Source organism: Ahaetulla prasina, chromosome 1 (genome assembly GCF_028640845.1).
Source record: "Ahaetulla prasina isolate Xishuangbanna chromosome 1, ASM2864084v1, whole genome shotgun sequence".
Classification (NCBI taxonomy): domain Eukaryota; kingdom Metazoa; phylum Chordata; class Lepidosauria; order Squamata; family Colubridae; genus Ahaetulla; species Ahaetulla prasina.
Window position 1 is genome coordinate 46,542,134 of NC_080539.1, and position 19,504 is coordinate 46,561,637.

The 19,504-nt window shown below is 36.1% G+C and overlaps 1 protein-coding gene across 2 annotated transcripts in view; it reads right to left on the bottom strand.

Moving 5' to 3' along the window:
- The window catches only part of SLC8A1 (solute carrier family 8 member A1), a 239,992-nt gene that overhangs the window by 208,366 nt on the left and 12,122 nt on the right, over positions 1 to 19,504 (bottom strand). For both annotated transcript variants that reach the window (XM_058165056.1, XM_058165057.1), the window contains exon 2: positions 7,864 to 9,691. In XM_058165056.1, coding sequence (XP_058021039.1) covers positions 7,864 to 9,653 — 1,790 coding nt within the window. In that variant the 5' untranslated portion in view covers positions 9,654 to 9,691. The remainder of the gene's footprint in view (positions 1 to 7,863; positions 9,692 to 19,504) is intronic.

Genomic DNA, 19,504 nt, shown 5'->3' on the forward strand with positions numbered 1-19,504 from the left:
CATAATCAAATTTAGTTTTCTCCTTGGCCTCATTTATTTTTTTTCCCCCTGGCCCATTTCGGTTAGCATGCCTGACAGGCTACTGAAAAGCCAAGTACAGTTCTTAGCCATATATGGACAAAAAAGAAAAGACAGGTTGAATAACTAAAATCTTTTCACTGAACATTGTAAATAATAATTTAATTTGTCCAAATGAGAAATGTTACCTTTCATTGTTTTGAATGAAGTTGCGAAGCTGACAGTATGATAACACAAGAAGTTGTAAAGCATGACACACTGTATACTTGTCTGTGTTATATCAAGAACAGCACCTAAATTCTAGATCATTGTGCATATACACAATGAAGTTGTGGAGCCCGGCAGGGAAACGGCAAAATTCTAAGAAATAATTCTCCCCAGCATATCTCCTGGAAGTTTCTCCAGGATTTCAACATGAGTTAGACTTTTTGCAAATAATTTTATTAAGTTTCAAAAGATATATAATATAAATATTATAACACAAATGGGAAAATACCATAATCCTGTTGTGTGTGGTTGATCACTATTCCTGCCATATAAATAGAAAGGTAATCAGTAGTTTTCTTCTTCAACAGCTTATTCTTAAAAACAGTTAAAACATTACAACTGCAATTTTGAGGCAGTAATAGTGGCCTATAACATAAACTAGCAGTCAGTATATGCCTTTAGAGCATTACTTAAAAGCAGTACACATATAACTGTATATCATTATTACTACCTCCATCATTCAGGAGTGATATGGATATAGTGCTTTGGATCCAAGGTAGCTTCTCTATAAGCAGGAGGACGCCTTCAAACCACAGAGGGACTGAAAATACAAGGAAGGTTTCTATTTAAAAGGGAAGGTCAATATTATTGTTAAATATTCTTTCTTCCATCTTCGACGTCCCTCCGATGCTATTTTGAAAGATTCTCACAGTGGATAGGAAGTGTAATTGATGAAACCTGTTTTCCATCTTTCATTAATGGTCCTATCCTTCCAAGAGATTAGATTTCCTTCTTCCATTTGGAGCAGTATTAGCATTAAGATTCAAACATATTACTCTTATGTCAAATTCTTGATAAGCAATTTCAGAAGTGTACAAAGCTGATTTATTGGAAACTTGAAACTACTCACATTCAGGTGAAAATTTTAAAAATGAAAGGAGAAATCAGGTTGCCACAAAATGAATAACAGTGAACCCTGGTGATTAATTTTAAGTTTTATTGTGTGTGTTCCTTAGCCTCTAAAAGGAAGCATATGTCCATATTTGGAATAAGCAAAACAGCAGATATTAGAAGACTGCTCCATTCAAAAACGGTGGTGTGTGGAAGATTTTAAGTAATGTGAATATTAATATTAATTAACATTTAAGCATAGGGTTCCTGAGGATAGCTAGAATTTTAAATATAACACCATTAATTAGCAAGCACATGGCATAGTTTCAATTGTGTGTTAATGGTTAAACTTCAAGAGAAATTTGGTCAAACCGTTAGAACCAGCTGAAGGTTATTGTTTTGTGATTGATAGGTAAAGCATGATATATATTTTTGTCTTTGAGTTTTGTAACTAATCATTAGTGATGAAGTGAGGAAAGCTAAGGCTCACAATAAACAAAGGCTAGCGACAAAAGTAAAAAATAACAAAAAAAGCTTCTTCCAACATGTTAAAAACAAGAAAAAAGTCAAGGAAACAATTGGCCCATTGTAGGGAGGAAGTGGCAAGAAGGTGACAAGCAACAGGGAGAAAGCAGATCTACTTAACTCATATTTTGCATCTGTCTTTACACAAAAGGAAAAAACAATCCAACCTATCAAAAACAGCATCACAAAAAACAGATTAGGAACACAAGTTAAAATAGGGAAGAAAATGGTAAGTGAACATCTGTCTACCTAGACAAGTTCAAATCACCAGGACCGGATGGATTACACCCCAAGGTTCTGAAGGAACTGGCAGACGAGATCTCAGAACCACTAAACTATATCTTTCAAAGATCCTGGAGCACAGGGGAGCTGCCAGAGGACTGGAAAAGAGCTGATGTAGTTCCCATCTTCAAAAAAGGAAAAAAAACAGATCCAGGAAACTACAGACCTATCAGCCTGACCTCAATACCGGGGAAGATTCTGGAAAAGATAATCAAGCAACAAATCACCAAACACCTAGAAGCAAACCAAGTAATAACCAAAAGCCAACATGGGTTTGTCAAAAACAGATCATGCCAGACTAATCTTATTGCATTCTTTGACAAAGTGACAAAATTAGTAGACCAGAGGAATGCTGTCGATATAATTTACTTGGACTTCAGTAAAGCATTTGATAAAGTAGACCATAACCTACTACTAGATAAAGTAGAAAAATGTGGGTTAGACAGTACCACCACCAGATAGATTCGTAACTGGCTGACCAACCGCACTCAACGTGTAGTCCTCAATGGAACTACATCCACATGGAGGAAAGTATGCAGTGGAGTACCCAAAGGCTCTGTTTTAAGCCCAGTACTCTTCAACTTGGACGAGGAGATAGATGGGGAACTCATCAAATTTGCAGATGACACCAAGCTGGCAGGAATAGCCAACACTCCAGAAGATAGGCTCAAGTTACAGAAGGATCTTGACAGACTTGAACATTGGGCGCTATCTAACAAAATGAAATTCAACAGTGAAAAAAGTAAGGTTCTACATTTAGGCAAAAAAACCCAAAATGCACAGGTACCGTATATGTGGTACCTTGCTCAATAGTAGTACCTGTGAGAGGGATCTTGGAGTCCTAGTGGACAACCATTTAGATATGAGCCAGCAGTGTGCAGCAGCTGCTAAAAAAGCCAACACAGTTCTGGGCTGCATAAACAGAGGGATAGAATCAAGATCACGTGAAGTGTTAGTGCCACTTTATAATGCCTTGGTAAGGCCACACTTGGAATACTGCATTCAGTTTTGGTCGCCGCGATGTAAAAAAGATGCTGAGACTCTAGAAAGAGTGCAGAGAAGAGCAACAAAGATGATTAGGGGACTGGAGGCTAGAACATATGAAGAACGGTTGCAGGAACTCGGTATGTCTAGTTTAATAAAAAGAAGGACTAGGGGAGACATGATAGCAGTGTTCCAATATCTTAGGGGTTGCCATAAAGAAGAGGGAGTCAGGCTGCTCTCCAAAGCACCTGAGGGTAGAACAAGAAGCAATGGGTGGAATCTAATCAAAGAAAGAAGCAACTTAGAACTAAGGAGAAATTTCCTGACAGTTAGAACAATTAATAAGTGGAACGACTTGCCTGCAGAAGTTGTGAATTCTCCAACACTGGAAATTTTTAAGAAAATGTTGGATAACCATCTGTCTGAGATGGTGTAGGGTTTCCTGCCTGGGTAGGGGGTTGGACTAGAAGGCCTCCAAGGTCCCTTCCAACTGTTGTTGTTGTTGTTGTTGTTGTTAATTATTATTATTATTATTTTGTAACTACTTGCTGCTTGATAGGTACATTCTGTTTCCTTACCCACAGAATGTTACAGAATGTATCAGAAAATAAATTACAGATTTTTCTCTAACATAAACAATGACTTTAAGTTTACTCTGAAGTTGTTTGATAAGCCGTGAGGAAAAAATAAACAGAAAACGTAACACAATGGATGGAATGATCCATAGACAGAATGAGGCAACCTTTTTATATAATTGGATTCTGGTGAAATGAATGTAAAGACTGAAAGAAACCATATTCATAAGAGCCGGGCCCCATACATTATATGGATTTTAACTAAGAATTTTAGACTTAAAGCTCACCCAGCATGCAGTTCTACTGTGTCTGTCCTTTTTAATCCCCCTTCCTTTTTAAAAGAGTTCTATTCACTGACCTATCTGACAAAATAATTTGTTGTTCAGATGCTTATCATGTAGAATTGGTTTCTTATTACAAGCAAAATCATAACAACAATCAATAAGATTACTGCTATATTGTATAAAAACAACTATGTTAAAATGTGGAGTCAGTTAAAATTGGATTTGCAGATAGGAAAAAAATTCTGTTGTTAAAATGACTATCTTACCCAGAATGCTATTTCTCTTTTAATCTATAGAGAAAAGGAACTAAAATGATCAAAGGCCTGGAGATGAAACCATATGAAGAACGGTTGCAGATTTTGGGTCTGACTAGTCAAAAGAAAAGAAGAATTAGGAGTAATTCAGTATTTCAGTATTTGAGGGGCTGCCACAAAGAAGAGGGGGTCAAATTATTCTCCAAAGCACCAGAAGGCGGGACAAGAAATAATGGTTGGAAACGGATCAAAGAGAGAAACAACCTGGAATTAAGGAGGAACTTCCTAACAGTAAGGACAATTAACCAGTGGAAGAACTTGCCTTCAGAAATTGTGGCCATCACTGGAGGTTTTTAAGAAGAGATTGGACAGTCACTTGTCTGAGATTGTATAGGTTCTCCTGCTTGAGCAGGGGGCTGGACTAGAAGACCTCCAAGGTCCCATTCTATGCTATGCTATGCTATGCTATGCTATGCTATGCTATGCTATGCTATGCTATGCTAATTTTGATTAAAGGCCTCTCCTTTAAACTATGGCAGAAGGATATTTTTAAATTTATCTGTCAAAACAAAAAATCAAGAATTAAGTATAAACTTTTACAAGATGCGAAAGAAAGGGGAGGTCTTGGTTTGCCTGATCTTAGATTGTATTATGTTATATGTTGTTTGGAAAGATGACTCTGAAAATCAAAGGCTGTTAAATCTTGAAAGCTTTGATCTGACATTTGTGTGGCTTGCCTATTTATGATATAATAAGATAAAGTTTAACACAGTTTTTAAGAATCATTTTATTAGGCAGTTGATGGTTGTGTCTGGGTGAAGTATAAAAGACTTTCCACTAAAATATCATTGTGGATATCACCACATGAAGTACTATACAGGAAAGAGATGTTAATTGAATCCAAATGGATTACATATCATGACTTAGTGTTATTGGAAGAAGAAGAACCTAAAATAAAAACTAGGGAACAACTAGTAAGTAATAGCTTTAATTGTGATAGGTTTAATTATCATAGAATATTTGAAAGGTTTGAACTTGATAAAAAAAGTTTTGTTTTTGCAGCTGACAAATCTGAATTTGAATGGAATTTATTCTCAGGAATAACCATTCGATTTCTAAAGTTTTACAAATACTATTTAGGATGAGCTTGGAAGATGAACATATTAAGGATTGTATGATAAAATAGGTGAAAAGCCTAGGTTATAATATAACATTAGATCAATAGGAAAATATGTGGATTAAGGTTTAAAGTTTTCTTTGAATTACAGTTTGAAAGAAAAGTTTTTATATATCATACACACACACACACACACACACATATATATATATATGTTTTCTGAGGTTTTCGCGGGTGTTTGTATGTAATGATTGCTCCTAGAAGCACGAAGCTGTAAACACCAGCCTGAAGATGACGAATGAGACTTCATCGAAATGTCACCAAGACACTTCCAATTTTACGCGGGAGAAAACCCGAATAACCAAAGACCTACATATATATGATTCCAGACAGATTGGCAAGAATGTATAATGGAATTTCCAATAAATGTTGAAAATGTAATCATGTAAAATGTAATCAAACTCCTGGTACATTTTATCACATGTGGTAGTCTTTTAAACATGCTAAATCATATTGGATAAATATAATGGTTATGCAGAAAATACTTAAAGCGCAAATATTAATGAAAGCTTTCTTTTAGGTATTATTGATAAACTGACAAAAATAATTTGGAACTTCATTTTTCTATATGGGGATAGCTGTAAGAACTGTATATGCCAAATATTGGAAAGAAAAAGAAATACCAACAGTGCAAAAATCTCTTAAAATGCTTCATTGTTTTGGATATCATTTTCTTTCCTATTTTCCCATTCAACTGCTACAAGCACAGTGATACCTTTAATGAATATAATCTGAATTCTTTTATAGCCAGCAGCAAATCTTTCATAAAGTTATGTATTACTATTTCATAAAATATTACTATTAGTCTCATTTCCTCTGTATCTTTTTCTTTTCAAAAAGACTGGAGGACATTTTTTAATTTACATCTAATAAAAGGTCATGCATCTTCAATAAAAAATGAAGCAGAGATTCACTAAGTCAGCTGACAAGTCCCAAGATCAAAGATTGGTGCTTACAAAGATGCTCAGCCTTTCTAACACCCCTCAGTGGTCATACACAGACTGCATTTTATATGCACTCTACTTAATCAGCAGAAACATCTATCTTAATTTGTTTATAATGTAAATTTTACATCCTGGTATTGTTAGTTTTCCTTTGTATTTTATAGAATACAAAGGATTGTTTCTCTTTTTCTTTCCAACCAATTCAAGGTTAAGAATACAGTAAAGGGTAATGTTTTAAAATATTACATAATTTCCTATCGCAACTGCCCTTATACATCGTATTTCACTGACACATTATACATTCAGAAAGAAAAGCAAAGGCTTAGTTTATTGCTGTGTGGCACAGACACACACACACAGGTCCTATGCATAATTTCCTATAGCAACTGCCATTATACATCATATTTCACTGACACGTTATGCATTCAGAAAGAAAAGCAAAGGCTTAATTTATTGCTGTTTGGTGTATATGTGTGTATGTGTGTATAAAAGTATACATACATATACATACATCTACACATATACAGATACAGATACAAAGAGGGAGAAGAAGAGATCCTATGTACTCATGGCTTAATATGGCTCAATTGCATAGAATTATACAAAACGTCCTTGGGTTCAACACATATGTTTCATGTGTTAAGACTAGGTGTTGAGATTATGAGTTGCCTGCGTTAGGCTTCAAGCAAGCAGAATCAATTTAAATAGTCCAGCCATTTTGTTGACGTTAGGTGAGTTTTGGGATGAGGTATATATATATATCCTTCCCTCTGCTCAAAGAAATGACTATAGGACTTTGGCCTTTTTTATTCTAACAACATTATCTGTTATCAGACATACTGTAAGTATGGCTGGCCCACAGTTACCCAGAAAGTTTGATGATTAAATAGAGGCTTGATCATGGCTGTCATTGCCTGAGCAAATACTTAACCTACACATTAGCATTTTTTTCTTTGATGAGAACACAGGCAAAAGTATCAGCTGAAAAAAAGATGTGTGTATTTGTGTGTATGGATTCCATACATACATGGAAAAAAAGTGAGAGAAGAAGTTTCCTAGCAGCCAGGAAATGCTTATCAGCAATGCTTCCTTTTTAACTGCTTTCATATTTGTAAACTGTCAAACTTTGCTGCCTTGCCTAATTGGACCTTCCCCCACATGGTAACATTCACTTCAAAGTGCAAACTATAAATGTTTCATAATGTCACAAAGGCTAATGGCAACTCTCTCTGAACTTGCAACCTATCTGTATTTATTAGTCATAGAGTTTTTTTGTTTTTTTGTAAATAGCAGACCTATCCTAAGCTAGTTCTGAATATAAGGCCTTCTTGACTACGAGATGAGTTCAGGATAGGCCTGTGCTTACAAAAGGAAAGTACAATTTTCTATACTGCTTTTTATTATTCTCAATTAATAATAACTGGAATTTCTGAAAGGGTGATGAGGTCATGGAACAGTTTCAATGCAAGATACGCTTTCGTTTACGTTCACATTCAGAATTCACACTTTTTGATAGCACTCGCGCTTTCACATGCATGACACACATAAAATAATCAGGACAGTCCAATAGCATTTTTGAGCTATATTTTAAAGTAATGTCACTCTATAAGCGTGTTCAGCTTTTGATGCAGCATTAATTATGAAATGCTCTCAATAGAATATTTTATCAGATAGGCGAGCAAACAAACACTTATAAGCCCCAAAAGTTTAAGCACTACTTACACAATCTCATCGTTCTGAAATTCAAGCTCTCCACAGGTGTCCTCGAAGTCCTCACCGCCTCCCTTGGCTGTGCCTTCAATTGTTTTATATGGCACAATAACGTTTCCTCGCGCTCCAGATGTCCGTAGCACTTTCACTTCCATGGTCCCCACACTCTCACTTACATGAGTGACTGGTTCCTCGAAAGTAAATATGCCAGCATGATCATCATCAAAGATTGTAACCGTGGCTGTAGCAGGTGACCCCAGGCAAGCCACAGTTGCAACGTGGTTGCCCTCTAGAACACCTTCTTCAGATCGTTCTGACACTTTCACATTATTGAGGTGAACAAGGAAATTCTCATCTTCCTCAAATATGTCATCATCAATTATACCAACTCTTATTTCTTTTTGTGTCTCACCTGGCTTAAATACCACTGTCCCTTCAGTGAACTCGTAATCAGACCCTGCATTGGCTGTACCATCTTCTGTTCTGAAATCAACCAAGACTGTTTTGGTCAAATCACCACCTCTACGGGCAATTGTTAGAGCTACTGTGCCACAGTTCTCAAGGCACTGGTAGGTGCTCTGCTCAAAATAGACCTTACTGATAGGGTCATTGTCTGCTACTTCACAGTTGACCTCATGCATACTGACTGCTTTTCGTGCTTGGTCAGCTGCATGTCGCTTCAATATGTTGCCAGCTCCAGTCATTAACCGAGTAGCCTGAATGCGATAAAAGGCGCGACTCTTTTGTTGCTGACTCAGAACTTGATAATTAGCTAGTTCTATTAGCTGTTCAATCTCTTTGTCTGGATGCTTCTGTTTCAATTCCTTCAGGATTCTAGCCATTTCTCTCCTTGCTTCTTCATCGTCTTGATCCTTCTCATCCACCTCTAGGACCAGAGTGCCATCCAAGAAACTTTCAACATGGGAATTAACTATCTTTCCATCCATTTCAATATCAGCCTTAGATTGTGGCCCCTCACCCTCATGTTCAATTATCATGCCTCTCTGCTTTCCAGCTCTGTACTTCTTGTAGACATACTTGTAGAATAAAAGCCTTCGATCAGCAACCCATGCAAACACGACACAGATAGGAAAAAAGAAGAAAGTGAGTAAACTTTCCCAGACTTCTACTACTCCAGGTGATATAACTGACAAAATTAAATACAGCCAAGTATAGGCAAAAATGCTCCAAGCTGCAGTGACAAAAAACACACGAAGATGCTTAATCTTCCTGATTTCTCCATCAGGGACAACATAAACACAAATGGCTATAATGACAAACATATTAAAGGCAGCACTTCCTACAATAGTGCTTGGCCCAAGGTCTCCTGCCTTGAAGCCATGGCCACACACTTCAATGACAGATAGGAGGATCTCAGGTGCAGAAGAGCCCAAAGCCATCAATGTTAAGTTCGATACAGTTTCATTCCAAACTCTTACTGTTGTCTTGCTGGTCTCACCATTGGGTTTCTTGATTGTTATCTCTCTCTCTTGGGAAGTAATAACTTCTATGGATGACATGAAACGATCTGCTATAATAGACACTCCTAGAAACATGTAGACCATGGCCACAAAATATACAGTAGCTCTTGCTATTTTATCACCAAATGAAGGATCTTGAGGTTCCCAAATTGGCAAAATTACACCTTTCTTACAGATATAGGAACCAGAACATTCTTTTGAATGATTGGTTTCTTCAGGTTGATGTTCTGTATGTACTTTGTCCACATGGCATAGCAAAAATGCAACAATTAAAAGGAGAAGACCACCAGGCAAGGCAGTTGAATTCCTTAATCCGATCATGATTGTTCTGTCAGACCAATTTCCAAAGCTTTTCTAACCTGCAGAATACAAAAATGTGAAATATATTACCAACATTCAATTGAAGAAGCTATAGCTTTTTTCTTTCTGTAAGGTTGACCATTTTACATAATCTTTTACCTTCTAGGGGAAAAAAACTGAATTTACAAAACTGAAGTCCATAAAGTCATTTTCAACTGCTGAAGTATATTTTTAAATCTATAGCTCTACTCTCAAATAATAGTTTTCTATTCAACTTGTATTCAGATTAAAGTCATTGAAACAATGATATAGGTTAATGGTATAGGCTATATCATTGCTGAAATTGTATTTTTTGATTTATAAATAAATAAAATACAATGCAATATTCAGTAATGTGTATCATATAGAATAGTTACGTATTGTGTTTCTAAGATGTGTGGACTTCAATTCCCAGCATGGCTGGCTGGGGAATTTTGGGAGTTGAAGTCCATACATTTTAAAGTTGCTAAGGATGAGAAACACTAGTCCAGCTAGATGTGACAAAGCTTGAACTGTTTTCCATACTGTCTAGATACGTATGGAAATCCCCAGAGCAAGTCCAAACCTTCTTTCTACCATCATTCTCAGAATTATTTATTTCTATTTTGTGCGTTATATCTTTTATCTACTAACTGATCCATAATAAGCATTTCTCTTTTATATCATGGCCATTAGTGTTTGCTTAGGAATATTTAGGAAAAAATAATTAAAAGTTTTTGAAAAGTTTCAGTAAACAGTATTTTATTTTTAATGATATTTTCCCAGATCTCATAATCTGACACTTGAAATCATTCTTACGTAAAACGTACAAATGCATAAACTTCCATGCATTAACACTGAAAACAGGATCAAACCACTAGTCATACTTGGGGTTCAAATCAACAGCCCAGTCCCACAGTCCTTTTGTCGAAACAATATGCCTTCATACAATTCAGACATGAAAGGGAATAAACTGATTTATTTATTTAGGATATTTATATCCTTTCTTGAGCTTTCTCAGGAAAAGTAGCAAAGAAATACAAAAGCTAAAAATAGAAGGTACAAAATCCTAGATAAAAATAAAAGTCCATGGAAATGTAAAGATACATCTAAAGGCAACAATTAAAACATATTTTAAGAGACCACCGAAGCTTTCAAGTAAACTTATTGGGGAATAGCAGGGGATCGCCTTAATTCCCAGCACTGTTGAGCCAAGGACACACTAGGCCTGACCTTTTTAAAAAAATAAAGTAAAGTAAAACAAAACAAGATTTGAGACATTGTCACATCTTCCAATTACAAATACCTCTAGTCCCTACTCCAGGTAGTGCTCTATACCAGATCCAACCCTGAAAGAAGCACTTGTCAAGGCAGGTATTCTATCACCTTTCTACTGCAATGTATTTATACTTCCACTTGATAATTTGCTATAGATTGCTCACAACAAAGAGAGACAGACTCTCATTAACAAAACTGGAAGCAGAAGTAAACACACCTCCCTGGCTGCAGCATCCACAGAGTCTTTTGTTGGAATGTCCAAAGGACTTTCACACTATTGATGCTTGTTTTTTATCTAATTTGTAATACTATTTTTAAATGGTTTATACAATATTTTATATAATTTATAAAATGTTTACAAACATTTATAAAGGTCTGCTTTTTATAGTAAGCTTTAATTAACTTTACACTGCAGAGGCCTTTTTGATGTGTAGCATAAAATTAGAATAAATAAATAAGCAAATATGACGTTACATGTTTCTTAAGTTATATACTGTAATCAATCCACTGAGGTAGATCGTGTCAATAAGGTCTATTTTGAGCATCAATAATGATAATGAATACAGCATGAAATCACAGTGATAAAATAGCAATTAGAACACTAATATTCTAAGCCATTAAAATAGATTTAAATTACCTGAAAAAATAAATAAAAAGGCCTTTGTCTAATATTTCAAAAGCAGTATTACAACACTAGTGTTTGCAGACAAGGCACCATAATCAAAAGACTTTCTCTCTGCTTGAACTGAAGCTATGGGTATCCTAAATCATAAAAATTGGAGAAAATATTGCTTCACATAATTTTATTGTTTATTTATTATTTATTTTATTGATTAGACCCCTGTGCCTTCCATCTTGTTTAGAGGCAACTAAAATTAATTTTGTGTAAGACATTTAAATAAACTGTTGGTTCCTGGAGAAAAATGGTAGAGAAATCTAACTATTACTGCTGCTGCTTCTGTTACTACTGCTAATTATAATTATAGTGGAATTTTTGAATTACTGTAGATTGAGAAGTTCAGATGGGAAGTGCAATGGAGATTAGTATTGAATAATTTTAGTCAGCAGTTTAACTGCCAGGCTTTGAAGTAGCTGATTCTGTATCATTTCCTAAAACAGTCCAACATATAATACATTACAATAGTCGATATGGAAACTTAACAGAATATGAACAATTGTTAAAAAACTCTATTTAATTAGAGGCACACTTGGTATATTGGCTTAAGCTGATAAAGGGCGCTCCAAGCTCCTGTGGCAACTTCTGTTACTTAACTGAAGCACAACTACTTTTGGAACACGATAAACATCACTTACTTGAGTGGGAAAACCACTTGCAAAAAGGATTATTTCGATCTTTTTTGGATTGAATCTCGGTTGATAAGCTCTCATTACCCTGCCCAGGCACTGATTCAGAACTTCTACTGTCTCATCTATATTAGATGAAATGGAAAACTAAAGCTGGGTGTCATCTGCACATTTGGTGACACTCTACCCGTCTTTGATAACCTCCTACATAGGTTTCATGTAGATGTTAAAAATAATGCAGTCTTAAACATAATCACAGTCCTAATCATAGTCACAATGCAAATCAGCACCCTCTTCTCTAACTGACCATTCAAGCAAAAGCAGAACTAGAACGGTTCTGTCCTAAATGTTTTTTCTGTCCCAAAAGATACCATGGTCTGTAGTATTGAAGAGATGTCTAAGACACTGAATCAGGTTGTCCCTTTCCCAGGGTAGGTCATCCAACATGAAAACCAAGCAAGGCAGTTTCTGTTACAAATTAGGCCAAAAATCAGAGTAAACAGGATCTATGACTTCTGTTCTATTGAAGTGTACCCAGTGCTGATCAGCAAGCAATTGCCCAGAGACCTTGCTCATTCTAGAAAACAGCTCTGGGAGTCACAAACCAAGTATCTCTGGAGGCAACCTTAGTCTTAATATAACATTTTAAATATTACTCTCCACTGAGTACACAGTTTCTTTGCAATGAAAGTAAAAACGGCGAGATAGGCTACAAATATATTTAACAAATAATAAAATACAGCGGTGCTTAAAAGTTTATGAATCGTTTTGAACTTTCAGTGTTTCTGCATAAACAACATAAACTGTAATCTCTCCCACATGAATGAACAAGTATGTTTTCGATTCATTTGTTTAATTGGGTTCTCTTTAGTTAAGAGGACTTGTGTGGAAAAATGATCACATTTAGATCATATTTAGGTAAAAATATTGAAAATTCAAAAGGACTCACAAACTCTTAAGCACTACTGTATAATAAAGGAGTTGGTTTTATCTTTCTGGAAGTTCTGTGAAAGTAAGTATCTACTTAGTTCTGCACTTATTTTTAATGTGTTTGGTAGTGCCTCCTTTTCATACTGCAGGCATTAGCAAAATTTGCTGACCAAAAAGAAGTTGCTTACTTCCTTTGCTTGGTGAGAGCAGGACGTGTTAATAGATGCCATCTGTGGCATCACTTAACTATTATTTATGCAAATTGTGGCATTAAAAGTGGCTTGGGAAAGGCGCTTTCCTGACAAGCTCAAAATACACAGACGACTGCAGAAGCTAATTTTTGCTGACAAAAAAAGGCTCTTCCCAACTAAAGTTAAGTAGAGTTAAAGTTAAATGTTAACTTAGGCTCAGGGGACAATGAATAGATCCACATAACATAACTATAAAAGGGGCAAAGTAGGAGGTGTCCATGGATGCTATCTTTGGTATTACATTAGTTACACAAATTGTAGTGGGGAATCTGATTTTTAAAAAGCTGGCTGTTGGGAACTTGAAATGCTTAACAAAGAGGTCATTCTAACCTACAGCACTTAATTAACACAGGCTCATGTGGCAGACCATACAAGAAAAATATACAAAAGTAAGACTGTAGCAAAGGGTCAGACCCATGGAGTTACTGTGGGTGGGACTACAGATTTAGCCAATGCTAATGGATTTTATTAATTAATAGGGCAAAGGAAGACAACTCCAACAACCCCTCTCCCAATCTAATTTGATTTTGAAAGTTGCTTCCTACTGTCTTGGGCAGAATATTGCTGGAATGGCAATATTCTTGGCCAGAGAGCAAAAATCCAGCTTATCACTGAACAGTAAAAGAAAAACATTTTCCCCAATTACCTGTAAATCTAGGAAGATGGTTCTACTTACATTCAATGATAGAAATATAGGTAGTCCTTGACTGGTTGCTTCGTGACCATTCGAAGTTACAATCACCCTCCCCAAATGACCCAGATTCGAGGGTAACCCCATGGTTACATGATTGCATTTCAAGTACTTGGCAACCAGCCCATATTTAGAGAAGTTTGTGATGTCCCACAGTCACGTGACCACAACCTATACATTTTTTTGCTGGAAACGGCCATTTACTTCTGGTTTCTAGTAAAAAGCCACCTATTGTGGACAATGGACTTGCAGGATTCACTTAATAACCCTTCCCCCCAAAAATCATAAAATTGGGTTAGCCATGTCGGGTGCCTCAACTTATACAATGGAAATTCTGGGTTCCATTATGAGTGTAAGTTGAGGACTATTTGTAAAAGTTATTTAAAACTAAGAAATGTGTTAAGAAGTGTAAATAGTTGCATATATGATGTTACAAATTGGTGGGTGTCTTTGAATGTGCTTTGTGAACAAGTCCTTGTCAAGCCTTTCTAATGGTACTACATGCTAAAGGGATTTCCAATACTATTTGTGAAATTAAATACAAACGGATATGGCAGAAAATAAACCTTCAAAGTGATTGCAAATAGAAAACAACTAAAAACTGGGAGAGATGGGTGGTTTAAAAATGTGAAATATAAATAAATAAATAAATAAAAATTTGTAAAGTTAACCTGCAATAGAATGTGACAGGAATAACTAGGAAAACAAATGCACAACAGATGGCAATAAGCCAGTCCATTAAATCCAGAGTTTAAAATAAAATATCAGTATGTGTTTATATGTAGGTGGGGGTGTTAAATTACAGCATTTCCTGCCATCCTAAAACTTATTCCTTAGCAATTTCTACTAGCTCTGAAATCTATATCCTATATTTACTTGGGGGGGGGGCGACTGGGAAAATATAAGAACCCTACTTTCTTTTGCTAATGATATATCTCTAGCATTCTACTTTATATTAAATTAACAAGACACAAGTTGGGTTCCTCTGCTTTATGTATTTTACTTATGTTTAAAGTACACCCATCTCCCTCATACAGCTTGATGTATCCAAATTGTTTGTTTGTTTGTTTGAATGCTGCCCATCTTGCCAGAGGTGATTCTTAATTGTTGTACATTGTCAGTGTTATGACATTCATTCAACACATCAAACATTACATAATCCTTTACTTCTGAATTCTCATATTTTCTGTGCTACAGGAAAGCATAGTGGCTGCAGTTTATGAAAATATGTTGCAGAAGACTACATATGACTATGATTATGCTTGCCCAAAGCAAGCAAGCACCCGAACCCCCAAAATGCAATGCGTGTGTGGCCCCCATGCATGCCCCCCACCCCCTGCACATGTGCATGCGCCCTGCACGCGCCCCACCCCCTGCACGTGTGGCAGAGACCTGAAGAGCAGCTGCCTGGCGGGAGGTGTGCACATATGCACAGTGGAGCTGAAGTGGGGCAACAGCTCATGTGCCCACAGAGAGGGCACTGCATGCCATCTCTGGCATGCGTGCCATAAGTTCACCATCACGGCTCTGGTTGAACCCAATGCCCTTTGCAGGAATTCTCATACTATCCTGAACAAATGGCTGTTCAATCTTTTCTTGAAAACCTGTTTTCAAGGCTGTTCCATTGCTTAACAGCTCTCACAATCAGGAAATTTCTCCTTAGTTCAGCTTTCGTATAACTGTTGCTTTGCCAAACCATTGTCATAGTACTCTATGTTCAGATTTCTATTATCACTGTGTCATTACAAGAGCCACTTTCTTCATACAGTGTCTCCAATACTTATGGAGCACATTGGACGGCAGTGAAAATTTCTGCCATTATAAAATACAAGGGAACATCACTAGGTTTTAAATGGAAGACAGAATCCAAGTATAATAATTGAGATACTGATTTGAGATCCCTGTGTCACAGAACACAAAGATAATATTTTGATTCATACTGTCCCTTTATTACAGATTGTAAGAACATGATGTGTAAAAAAGTTTAGCACTTAATTAATTTCATGTCTATTCAGTACCAGCTGAAGGATATACAGCACCACTAGGCCACAATGACTAATTTTATGGATTTTTGATAAAGCTTCCAATGATAACCAGAATAAATTACTGTAACTATATTTTCCCTTAGCTTCTACCTGTAATCTGTAAGACCAGATGCTCCATCACTTTTCTGACTCTATTGTCTTGCCCTTTATCACCAGAGATCCTTCAGTAATGGTCTATAATAATTGCTACCAACCTGCCTTCCATTGAGGACCTGTATACTGCACGAATCAAGAAAAGGGCCGTGAAAATATTTACAGACCCCTCGCATCCTGGACATAAACTGTTTCAACTCCTACCCTCAAAACGACGCTATAGAGCACTGCACACCAGAACAACTAGACACAAGAACAGTTTTTTCCCGAAGGCCATCACTCTGCTAAACAAATAATTCCATCAACACTGTCAAACTATTTACTGAATCTGCACTACTATTAATCTTCTCATAGTTCCCATCACCAAACTCTTTCCATTTATGACTGTATGACTATAACTTGTTGCTGGCAATCCTTATGATTTATATTGATATATTGACCATCAATTGTGTTGTAAATGTTGTACCTTGATGAACGTATCTTTTCTTTTATGTACACTGAGAGCATATGTACCAAGACAAATTCCTTGTGTGTCCAATCACACTTGGCCAATAAAAATTCTATTCTATTCTATTCTATTCTAAGTTTTTGTTAGCAAACTGCTTTTGCTGCCATTTTCTCTACTACAGGAATGATATTGAATAGCAAAAGCTTGTTTGTGTAAGACTTTTTTTTTTACTTTTTTCAAACAAATTTTCCCAAAGGAAAATTTTAAAAAATAAAGTAAAACTGAAAGTATAAATTAACAAAGGACTTTTTGAAGTACAGGTAGTCCTTGAGTTACAATCACAACTGAACCTAAAATTTCTGTTGCTAAATGAAAACATTTGTTAAGTGAGTTTTGCCTCATTTTACAATTTTTCTTGCCACAGTTGTTAAAGTGAATCACTGCAGTTGAATCTATCTTCCCCATTATCTTTGCTTGTCAGAAGGTCATAAAAGGTGATCACATCATCCTGGGACACTGCAACTATCATACCAAGCGTTCAAATTTTGACAATGTGACCATGGGGGTGTGAAAAACAGTCGTAAGTTTCTTTTTTCAGTGCCATTGTAACTTTCAACAGTCACTAAATGAACTGTTGTAAATCAAGGACTACCTGTACATTAATATTACAGCGGTAATGCTCATAGACAGACTATAATTAGACTGAAAACGTCCTATGATGTGAATAAGAATTCAGACTTATGTCTAACAGTCCAATTCTACACCAGGAAATTCATGTGATGTCATCTGCCCAAGCCGATCTTTCTAAAATTCATGCTATCGAAATTCAGATACCATGTCAGGAAAATAAAATGGAAGGTGACCACTGTCTTGAAAACTATCAAAACCATGTCTGGAGTAGCAATTATTTTTTAATCTAGAGTGAGATGCCACATTTTAATTTTGTAGTTGAAAAGAAATAATGGAAGGCATATTTTTTTCTCACAATCTATCCTAGGAAGCTATTTTATAAGCAAGTATAGATGCTTCTGGCTACATTTCATTTCAGTAACTGAACTAATATGACAGCAGCAACATAATAACAGATCTCCAGTTATTTTTATAAGCTTGGGTGTTCAGTTGCATCATATATAATGAATCAGCTCTAACTGGTAACGCTGTGTGTCTGTGAGGGATTGTGAGTAGTGGAAAGAGAGACAAAAAGGGAAAAAAAGGAAAAGGAAAGAGAAAACAATTTAACACAGAACATTATTTAAACAAATTACCTTCAGTGATAATACATTTGATCATCATGTGCAATTGACTTTGACTATAACACTGTTTTCTTTAAAATGATTAATCTGATACAGTTGTTCAGACACAGATTCTGTATGTCCCCAAATTATGCAAAAATTCTGAAGAAGCAAAGCTGATGTAAATGTGAAATCCCTGCAGCAAGAATGGAAAGAAAAAGGGTTAGGGTTAGGGTTAAGGAATTATTGCACTGAGGGTTAGTGTGTAAGGTGATATAAATTGAGTCATAATGCAATTTAGACCAACTCCAGAACCCTTAAAAGACTTGACCTATGGCCAAAATTGCTGTACCAGAATTGATGAATAAATCACCCCACTGTTTGCTTCAAGATTCATTTACATTCTAGAACTTTCTGAATCAAATGTTAACTGACCAGAAATTATGAAGTTTGCACCATCTTCGCTCTCTTTTTGCTATACCATGTGACAGGTTGGAGGAAGAGAAGATGTTAATGTAAATTAGGAAAAATGTAGTGTGTGAACTCCAAGTCTGAATATGTTGTACCCCTGATATTTAATGCAAAAAAAATGCGTCTTGAATACATCTGATCAATCTAACAAATCAGTTATATTTTAAATACTCCTCATAACTGGGCCAAGGGGTGGGGGGAGCAGGAGGAAAACTCAGGGCTGTATGCAAGATACTAATGGCCTCCTGTGAAATCCTATGCTGTGGAAAGAGCCATGGCTCAATGACTCAGCACATGCTTTGCATGCAGATGGTTCCTGATTCATATACCAGATGAAACAGTAACTTCAGATTGCTTCTGTATTAAAGCTGTCTTTGCAGTTACGATTTTTACATACTAACATATGTAAAAATGTTAGCCAAGTATGAAATGAAAAGCCAAATACCTGAATTTTCCAGCTTGCTAATTTTTACATCTAATATCTAGTTTCTGGAATGCCTGGAGAGCCATATAACTGCAATTCACACTAAAGCTGTATTCAGACAGTGTAATAACCTATGATTTACCATGACAAGAATGAGTCAAGGCAATTCTCTGGTTCATGTGCACCCCTCTTTTCCTTTGGCATGGCTGCAAGGAGATCAGTAGCTATCTCATCTAATTTAAATTAAGCTTTTTTTTCTTTTTTCTTTTTGCTCTTTGAGTCAGTGTTGATTCCTGGCTGAACAAATCTCTGCATTTTCCTAACAAGATTGCAGAAGTGATTTGCCATTGCCTGCTTCCTAGACCTGAAAGTAACTGGCCCAAGGTCACACTGCTAGCTTTGTTCCTAAGGCAGGACTAGAACTCAAGAGTTTTCTGGTTTCTAGCCTAATGCTTTAACCACTGCACCAATGGCTCTTGATATTAACTATGGTTAACCATTATATTTGATCTCTAAATCAGGATTAAACTGAATTATGTTTTATGAATCATCTAGCTTTATGGTCCATCATTTGATATTGACTTATTCCAAGTATCATTAAAGTATTCTACACTCAAGACTAACCACAATTTGTCAGATTTAAACTACAAAACAAGCTACAGTTCATGAAGAGTCTTTTTTTAAAC